Source organism: Neolamprologus multifasciatus, chromosome 22 (genome assembly GCF_963576455.1).
Source record: "Neolamprologus multifasciatus chromosome 22, fNeoMul1.2, whole genome shotgun sequence".
In the NCBI taxonomy this organism is placed as follows: Eukaryota; Metazoa; Chordata; class Actinopteri; order Cichliformes; family Cichlidae; genus Neolamprologus; species Neolamprologus multifasciatus.
In genome coordinates, this window is record NC_140459.1 from 17993129 (window position 1) to 18003117 (window position 9989).

The 9989-nt window shown below is 45.0% G+C and overlaps 1 protein-coding gene across 1 annotated transcript; it reads right to left on the reverse strand.

Moving 5' to 3' along the window:
- Positions 1-2067: 2067 nt before the first annotated feature.
- Positions 2068-9323, reverse strand: trib1 (tribbles pseudokinase 1). The gene is made up of 3 exons (XM_085148975.1): positions 8575-9323; positions 7493-7785; positions 2068-4675 (listed from the first exon to the last, which is right to left on the reverse strand). The coding sequence occupies exons 1-3, from the start codon at positions 8893-8895 to the stop codon at positions 4201-4203; spliced, it is 1089 nt and encodes a 362-aa protein (XP_085005101.1). The 5' UTR covers positions 8896-9323; the 3' UTR covers positions 2068-4200.
- Between the last annotated feature and the right edge of the window lie 666 nt (positions 9324-9989).

Below are 9989 nucleotides of genomic sequence, written 5' to 3' on the forward strand. Positions count from 1 at the left end.
CCTGCAGACAATTGCTACACCTGTCAAAGTAGCCACAACCCTAACTTTTAACCTTAGGAAAATCCAAGCTCTGTCCACACCTGTATGGGTATTTTGGTAAACGTAGCTTTTTCTATGCATTTTAGTGTTTTGGCAACATGCAAACGGCTTGTTAGGTCACTGAAAATTGACCTTTTCTAAAACTCTTTCCAGGGTGGAGATTTTCAGGAATTCATTGTCTTTGTATGGAAGTGCATACAGAAAACAAAGATTTTTGTTATGCATTATAAGGAATATGCCTTTATTTTCCTTTTAGACGTCAGACTGTGAGCTTCTGATTAAGCAACATTTTATATAATCGGGGTCATATCGTCACTTGTTATTTTGACATGTTCTTGACAATGGTTGACATTGACATTGTAGCCACTGGCTACAGCTCCCTGTGTTGGCACATCCTGCCATTCAACCCTAGCTGTCAATCAGCATTGCTCTAAGCCTTACCGGTATGCAATCCTTTGTACTCATAGACAGAAGAAAACAAGAATGAATTTTATGGGTCATTACAATTAAGTTAGAACTCCCTCAAACCTGCATTAAGGCCAACAGATAACAAAAGCTGTGGCTCCAAAAAGACTTCCACTTTCATAGAAGTCTAAGGGAAAACAGCTTTCAGTTTTAACCTCTGTAAACACTTTGCTGATGGGTTTATGGGCTCAGACACTCGTTTTAGGTCACACTGAATCAAAAAAAAAACAAAGTCTATTTAGTGCATCTTGGTCATACTTGGAGGTTTACCTGTAAACTAAATACTCATTGTTTAGTTTACTTGTCAGTCACATATGTCTTTTGCAAATGACTACGCAAAAGAAACGCTTACGTCAAGGCTTCAAAATGGAATTTTAGACAGCAGAGGATGACATCATGGTAGCTACGTCCATCTTTTATACGTCTATGTTTGCACCAGACTGTAAACATGCCTTTTAATGCTGTAAAAGGGATGTTGTAGCATGGCAGTCTACAGGGATGTAATCTCTTTTGGAGCTAACCTGAGGTAGCCTTTGCAGGAAGTGCACTCGGCACTTCCGCGTTGGCTTAATTTTTAAGCCCCAGAGGTTTTCGCTTGCTACACACAATCAAATTCCCTCTCAAACACACAGTCCCCCAACACACGTCTCCAGATATTCATTACTTGACCTTCTACTAGCCTACTTTTCAGGGGCCCTGTTGTCATTCCTGGAGGAGCCCGGCTCTGATGTGTTAAGCAATCGTTTGGCAGCTTCCCAGCAGCTGAGACACTCCAGTTACCCTGTTGATACTTAATCTGACTCTTTTGCTCTCTCTCTCTCTCTCTCTCTCGCTCTCTCTCTCTCTCTCTCTCACACACACACACACACACACAAACACACACACACACACACACACACACGCACGCACACACACACACACACACACACACACACACAGACATGCAGGCAGGTATGCACATGAGCACGCACACACGAACAACGCTTACGCAAGCCCCGGCCAGCCATGCCTAAGGTAGTCATAACACACAGAGGGTGGAGATATGCCAAGCTCTTATAGGTCAAATGATTCACAGGCAAACAAGGATTGGATATGAAAGCATGTAAGTATTTGACTTCAAATAGTGCTGTTGTTCACTGTTTGATGGGATGATCTCGAGTTCCCCTGGTTACTGCTGAAGCTGGAGAAAAAGAGAACGAGAGCAGCGCTTATGCTCCCCCTTGTGTGTTCCAGGAAAGAAACACTGACCCACTATTGACATTTGTGTGTTTGAGGAGTTAAATGTTACATTACACAAAGGTCAGAGAAGAGTAAACGGCTAGAGGCAGAGATGGAGAAAGCGGGAGAGGCAGTTTTCTTTTTCCTTGGTTCTTTTCTCTTGCAAAAATGAAATTGAAAGCGCTGAGGGAAATCGCATTGTTCTCCCTGACGGTGATGAAGAGCGGTGCTGAGAGAATTCTTCCAGGAAAACCTCTGAGGCGCGCATCAGAGCCGGGAAGGCGTTTGCATGGCTGTGTGTGTGAAAGACAAGTGGCAGTGATAAATAATAACATGCTGTGAGAATATGAAAAATGTGATCTTTATTCAACAACTCCACACATATTTCAAATATACATATTTACATATTTTATACAATGAATATAACTCTTGTGTGTAACCTATCCGGACTAAAAATAGCCTCTAGGTTGTGTCACAAATACATAATTCACAGTGCATTATGAAGATTGTGCACCCGTGTCAGTTTACATGTCACATGAAGGCGTGACTCACTCTACATGTATGAAACAGAAACAATATCGTTAACCTCTTAAATTAATTTTGCTGTGAAGGACAATTGCGATTGTCACGAGTCTCCTTCCATCTGGTCTTCGCGAGCAGATGAAAGAAAGAAAGAACCGCGAGATGCTCTATCAGCCTACTGCGTGACTAAAAAGAAAGAAAAATGAATGCACAACGCTTCTCTGATGTGCCAGATTTAGTACCATTGTCAATAAATTGTACCAGAGCAAAACAGCTGGCTATAATAGCTTGAATGTGGCTGAAACTCTCTATATGCTTTTCACAAACGAACATAGTGTATCTTAGAGCGTGGTACAAAATGTCACCAACTATGAAGACTAGTCTCCATGGATCCGTAGCTTTCAAAACAAGAAGAAAGGAAAGGGGGGAGATTAAAAATAATAAAAAAGTACCACTAAAGAGGTGAAACAGTCTGAACAGATTCTTCCAGCCAAGGTCATCACCATTCTCTGCAGACACGCTCAAGTGTTGAGTCATCAACAGACAACCAACATCAAATATCGCCTGACTGCGACTGATTCAGAGTCATTCAGTTTATGAAACACAGTGATACGGGCACAACACTCAGCACACAACTCGGCTTTTGTTAAAGCAAAACAGGTTCACATAATGTTCCGACAGAAATGAACAAAACAGGCTCGACTGCTCAGCTGGGAAAGTCTTCATTTTTCTGCAATGCGTCGGTTTCTAATTTAAGTGCATATTTGGCACATTTCATGAACAAATGCAGATTTTTTTTTTTGATTGCATCGGTGGTTGTTTTCCCTTTTTTGTCTTTGATTGAAATCCCACTGATGCCATCGGGTTCAGGAATTATTCAGTAATCTCTGATGCTGCCGATTCATGTGGCCAAGTGTTTAAAACCAGAGTTGCTCCCAGCATTTAGGTAGGTAAACCAGAAGCATTAGTGTTGGGTTTTAGCTGATGGCAATTGCACATATGCAGATTTCAGACATGCTGGATGGACTGATGCTCATATTTGTGTTCAGATTCAACCTTTAGGCAAGATATTCAGCTTTGAGCTTGTGCCATAAATGTTAAACAGTCTTAACAGTTCTAAATGATAAAATGACCGAGATGTACTTTTCTCTGTTAGCCATTAACAAGGACTGTGTGTCAGCATCGTGTGTGTGTGACGAGCTCTTACCATTTTTCTGCCAGTCTTACACCAGTAACACCCTGCCTGTCTCAACCTTCTGTGCGTGGTGTGAAATTTGTAAATGCGCTCCATTCGCAGAGACAGTGCCAGATTGGCAGTGAGACACCTTTGTAGTGTCCCGCTGAGGATGACACATCAGTCCTCTGCTATCCATCTTTCTCACTTTATGTCACTGTCTGCTTCAAGACGTCAAGCTCGTGCTTGGCGGTCCTCGAGCTGATCGGTGAGTCAGCTGGTGAAGCCTGCAGTCTGGTCAGAGAGTGAGAGGAACAACATCCTGGTCTCCTCGCCTCCCGCTCAAGATTCAGCTAATGCTTTATGTAGCCTCATGAGTTCACGCTGAGAACAAACATCAGTGACTTCTCTCCGACTGGGTATTAAATTCCCGTGACACGCTCGGAGAAGCCTGTGGAGATTTTTTTTTTAAAAAACACGATCTGGCTTATTTCTGTCATGGTTAATTCTTCTAGCACCAAATAATTTCCAAATCACACATACAGAAACACAATGAGTGATCATTGTGAACAATGCCCTTAGCGAGTAACATGTATACGACAACAAAATACAGTACAGTAAGATTTTGTAGAAAGCTTGAGGGTGTATGTACACACAACAGTACACAAATGGGTTTCTAAAAAGTGCCAATGTAAAAAACAACAACAAAAAAACAAAAACAAAACAACAATGAATCCCTCATAGTTTATTTTGGTCCCTCAGTCAGACTCAAATCGAATCCGTCAGCAGAAGAGGTCGTCGTCCTCTTCCGCATCAAAGGATGGCACCGTTTGTTCGGCCGAGCTTACTTCCTGGTCACCCAGCGCCGCTTCCCGGGACGATGGCGGCACGTGGAACCACGGGTGAGCGAGCAGCTCAGTTGCTGTGAGTCTCTCAGAGGGTTCTTTCCTCAGCAGGCTCTGGAGCAGACACTTGGCCTTGGGAGACAAACCTTCAGGCAAACAGCACTGGCCTCTGCGAATTTTGGAAAAAAGTGTGGCCGGGTCCGGGTCGTGGAAGGGGTAGCGGCCAACCAGCATGGTGTACAGCATGACCCCGAGGCTCCACATGTCGGCCATCTTGCCGGAGTAAGGCGTGGAACCGCTGAGGATCTCTGGGCTGACGTAGGCAGGGCAGCCGTGGGTGTCTGACATAGAGTCATCCTTGGGGTCTTCCAGGACGCGGCAGTCCTCAAGGCTTTCTAGTCTCACCTGCGTCCTGTAAAGCAAGTAAAAACAAAGGTCAAGATATCTGGAATGGACTTCAATGGCACAAAATGTCAATATATGTATGTTTGAGCCAAATAACCACAAGAGAGGGCTTTAATTTTACTGTAAAGCAGGATAAGTACAGTGTGTTTCCTTCCTCTAGCTCTAATCTGTGCAACAGACAGATGGACAGACAGTTTTACACACACACAGAAGTGAACTTACTACGACCCAAGTGCGCCACTGTGATTCCCGTTTAAGAAGCAGAGCTGCCTAAGCAAATTTCCAATGACTTCCTGGCACTCACATAGTCATATAAACACACATAAATACACTACACCAACACCCCCCCTCCTCCTCCTTTACTCTCACACACACAATGCTATATTTAGCCAAGTTAATGACAGGACGTACATTTAGTCCTGCAGCAGAGCAACTAAGACTGTGAGAGCACATTTTTTTTCAGGATGAGGTACTCACCACTGAAACTCTCTTGCGCAAAGATAGAACATTTGATGGGAAACTTTTGCCATTTCCATGGGCAAAAAAATTGCCCATGGAAATGGGAAAATGCATTTTTCTACTTTTTTTTTTCTTTTTTACAGCAGCAGATACAGACTGTTTTTAGTTCTAATTTAATTTGTGTATAATGACTGGAGGGGATTTCATCAAGTGAAGCGCACATAAAGAGTTCTGTTGTATCTCAGTCTCGGGGGTTCGCCCCAGTGAGACACTTGAGATGTCAGATGGACTGACTGCAGACAAAGAAAAAGCCACGGAGACAGGATGAAAAGAGTGACAGCCAGAAGGACCAAGACGGAAAAGCAAATGATATTTAAACAGCGAGATAGTGGAGGAGATATGTCAGGAGAGGAGAAAGGAGATGGATACAGAAAAGGAAACAGAACAGAGAGAGTTAGAGGGGTGGAGAGAATGACTCATCCTACTGTTGAGAGTACATATCTCCTCTCCTCCTCCTCCTCCTCTCTCTCTCGCTCTCTCTCTCTTTCTCGAGCTGAGGCTATCTGCACCTGGGTCCCACACTTGCGGCGCCAGCCATCCCATAATTACCCTCAAATGGCTGTTGCCACATCAGTGACGCACGGGAAGGCTGGCCTGACTGTGAAGCTCTGCATGCTTCAGAGTGCTAGTCACCTTTCCTAAACTGGCTCTCCCAACTGCACTGTGTATGTCTGTGTGTGTGTGTGCGAGTGTGTGTGCGAATGCAGCTAGCATTTGTCAAAATGTTGTGACTTTCTCTGTCGCTGGCTCGGCCGCTGCATTGTTGGCCAGGACATTGCATCACGGCTTGTGCGCTGGGGTTTGAAAGATGCCTGATTGTGAATTTTGGAGGAATGGATGACGGAATATATGAGGTCATGCAGAATCGTAAGAGCTCAGTGAGTCTTAAGTTGTTGTCTGTCTGTGTTTGGACAAAAGAGCAAAAGAGGTGATCTCAGGGTGAACAAAGCTGATTTTCTGGAAACGAATACCGCCAAATTCCATTATGTCACAGAGCCGTTTAGTGTTATCAGCAAAGCCTGCAGGTTTTTTTTTTAAAGTCACGACAGGATGCTTTTTAGTTTTTTTTTTTTTTTTTGTAGTGGCGCTTTGAAATGTTACCACAAAAAGTGCACAGAGAAGTCTGCATGAGAAAAAAAAGATGCCGTCACCACACATCTTCACGGGTCGAGCAGGTCAGCCTACCAACATTAATGTTGCAGTGCCGTCGCTCCGCTGACAAAATACTGAATTGCCAGCAACAAGCCACTTGAACTCGCAATGGACCACAGCTTTACAGCTCTGAATGCGCGAACATGCATGGACGGACACATGCACACGCACAAAGAAAAAAAGAAAAAAGCTGTGCAACACCCCCCTCCCTCCCCTCTTCCCCTCTGCCCATATACACAGTGACTCATCGCTCTGCAGCCATATAGCTATCAGAGGGACGCAACTAACTTCAACTTCTCTCACTGGCTGTCTGCTCTCATTCATCGACTGTAACCCAGCTAACCCAGAGGTCATGACTGAAGAATGTTACTGTTCAAAAGTCTCCATGAAAAAGGCCCTTTGGAGAGCCGGATTGGGGGGGTGGAGGGGATCAGTGGACGCTTACAGAAAAGAGAGTGACGCAAGGGCAAAGAGGCGACAAACAGTTTTGCAAGCATGGATTTTGTGTATCTTCCTGAACTATATCTGGCACTGGGAGATGCAGGCATTTAGATGTGTGTGTGTAGGTGTGTGTGTGTGTGGGAGCAGGTTCAAAGCATACTACTTCATGGATGTAAGTGAATGAAATCTTGCTGGACACGCCAGTTATCCTGCAGCATTGCTATGATGTAATTTATTAATAAATGATGAGTAATAAATGCATTCTAAGATATAGACCACAGAAGGTATGATTTTCTCATTCAGCAGCCTCGTCTCGCAGCTTTGCCAAACTACCACCCACCACATTCACACATGCTTGCCTGTGCACAAGCATGCAAAACAAACACACAACACTGCATACAAAGAGACACATCGAGAGTGAAATAGGGAGACAGACAGAGAGGGCGAAAATCTGGGAAGCTAAGCAGTCTGCCTCCACAAGTACAGAACCTCCTACTCTATCTGTGCCCACATTGATATCTGCACACATGGCCTGTGTGTGTATCAGCTGCTGCTGTCTTCGCTCTGTGTTCTCACTGGCATGTGCCACTACACTAGACGTTTGAGAGCATTCAAATAAATCTGTATAGCTGAGATCAGTGTTAAGGACTGAGAGCAATTTGAGAATCGTGACAGGTGAATCAGACGCTGCAGCAGGACTTTAAATCCTCACCTTTTGTCATCAGTGAAGACAAACTTGCGTAATTTCAGGTCACCCAGCACAATGCCTGCCTGGTGGCAGTGGGCTACGGCCAGGGCCACCTGACGGAAGAGCCTGCAGGCATGTCCCTCGTCTAGTCGGCGACAGCTCTTTACCAAAGTGTGCATGTCCCCAAAGTCTTTATCCAGGAACACGTAGGCCTTGCGCTCACCGAGGATGATGTCCCTGATGCCGGCCACATTCTTGTGTGCTGGTAGAATACCATAGGCTCTGATCTTTTCCTGGTATACCCCCATATCAAAGACCTGGAAGAAAGATGGGAGGAAAAGGGGGGATGCAGGATGGAAATTAGAAAGATGGGTAAGGAGGAGAAGAGAGAGAGTGAGTGTGAGGAGGACGAGGCAATAGGTCAGTGTGTTCTTAATGATAATCTAAGTAAACAACCATGAAAATTTGGCAGCGACATAAAAAAGGCTTGGGATATGCTTTGATTCCAGCTCAATACATTGCTTTTGCAAGCGCGTGACAAATGAATCATCAAAGCGTGAAGCGATTAACTTTATTAATCAACAAAGCCAAACGCCTGCAGGTCTATCATGCAAAATAAACAGGGATCTGGAACAGTGGAGGACCCTGTCCTTATCGGGAAAGATCCTTATCACGAGAGCCTTTTTTGCCTCACATGTTTGCATTTTTGTGTGTCACAGCGTGGCGTACTGCGGTGACGTGTATGCAAATGAGCCCAGTTGACAGACACAGTGCGAAGCACCGGTGCCAAGGATTGGTGGGCTTCAGTATGATAGGCTGAATTTCCACAATACAAAACAGGCAACCCAGGGTTTGGCTGCTCTTTCACGACGTGTAAAAATGAAAGGAGCCTTATCAGGTTCAGACATTTAAAAAAATAATAAAAAAAAAAAATACAATGAAGTCAGACTTTTATTACGGAAATCGTGACACATTTCGCGTGAGAATGACATCTGGTGAAAAAGTCAGCCAAACACGGATGACATGTCAGACAGGGTATTGGGCAATGGGATGTCTTGAAACATCCTTCATTCAAAGAAATTGCACAATGACTGGATTGCGCATACCTTACACAGTAGCTCATTGCCAGTATCGGTGTTCATCGCGCTGTGCATGCATTCCCGGTCCGCCAGAGGTAGAAGTAGATACGATCCTATGCTGGACGGTCCCTGGTGAGTCGGTGGGACAGGGGTTAAGCCGGGGCTGACCGGGGATCCGGGAGAGGTGCCGAGGAGTCCCTGCGTGTCCCCAGCCTCGGCGCTCAGCCGGGCGCATTTGGCCGGCGGCTGATCGTCTGAATCAAGCCGCTTGTGCGCGAGTCTCCCCGCGCGGATGCAAGGTGCCCGGCTGCTCCACTGCAAGTTCATCCTGATAGGCCGATTCACCATGAAAGCAAAAAAAAGAAAAAGAAAAAAAAAGAAGCGAGGTCCGTTCCGTCTGCTTTTAGATGCTCCCTTTGACGGTTAAAATAAGCTACAAACTGTGCTCTCCATTTCTCCGTAGAAGACTCAGCACTGGTGACACATAAAAGAAACTTCAGCGGATTTTTGGTAATAATCCAAATCGACGTCCTTCTGTAGAATGAGTGCTCGTGGCTTCTGAGGTCTGTGTACTTTTGGTGAGAGGAAAAAAAATCCGATCCCTCATAGCCCAGAGTCAGTGTTTGTTAGAGAGAGAGAAGAGAGAGAGAAAAAAGAGAGAGGACACAGAGAGAAAGAGAGACCGCCTCACACTCAAAGAGTGGCTGAGAGTGCGTGAGCTCCAGTGATGTTGAGCTCTGAGCTCAAACACTCCGCCCGACCAGTCCAGCCTCCTGGTGACACAACCATTGAGCAATCCTGCTCAGCGCGGCTCTGATGACACTACCCACTGTATTAGCTTTCTCAGACGACTGCGTGAGCATATGCTTCAAACATTATTTATTTATTTTTCCTAACCAGTGTGTCATGAATCTTCAAATTCCCCCATAAGAGTTTTTTTTTTTGCTGATACCAAAGGAACTTGAGGAGCTGATGAGAGGAGTGAAGAAATCATCTGTTACTTATCAGCTGCCTCATCAAGCATGCACATGTTTTAGGCAATAATTAACAATCCTTGAAGTACCTTGTCTGACTCAGTTGTTCCTTAGTGTTCGGCTCTTATTGCCCTTTACTGCCAGTTGTAACATTTTCTCCACAGACCTCTGCGTGGCACCGGAACTGTTTGCTCTCTAAACGCTGGGCTTCAGGTGTGAACCAGCCCATACAAAAAGCTTCAGTGTGCTAGCTTGAACTCTGGCTTTAACAACACCATGATATTTTCCCATGCTGGGTCTGTGGATATAACTCACCCCCGTAAAGCTGTAGTTTTGTTGGGCTATAAGAACTCACAGAAAAATATGCCAGCTTGGCTCTGTAAACAACATCATAGCAGCCGGGCTAAGGTGAAACCACTTGTACATCAAGCACCCCTACCAAAGGAGCCAAATGCTGTGCAATCCTTT

Bases quoted from the DNA above. Each gene is read 5' to 3' on its own strand.
- trib1 (XM_085148975.1), bottom strand. From the start codon at position 8,895: ATGGTGAATCGGCCTATCAGGATGAACTTGCAGTGGAGCAGCCGGGCA. The intron at 7,786-8,574 runs GTATGCGCAATC...TCTTTCTTCCAG, and splicing joins GCAATGAGCTACTGTGTAAG to GTCTTTGATATGGGGGTATA. The intron at 4,676-7,492 runs GTGAGGATTTAA...CTTGCTTTACAG, and splicing joins GTCTTCACTGATGACAAAAG to GACGCAGGTGAGACTAGAAA.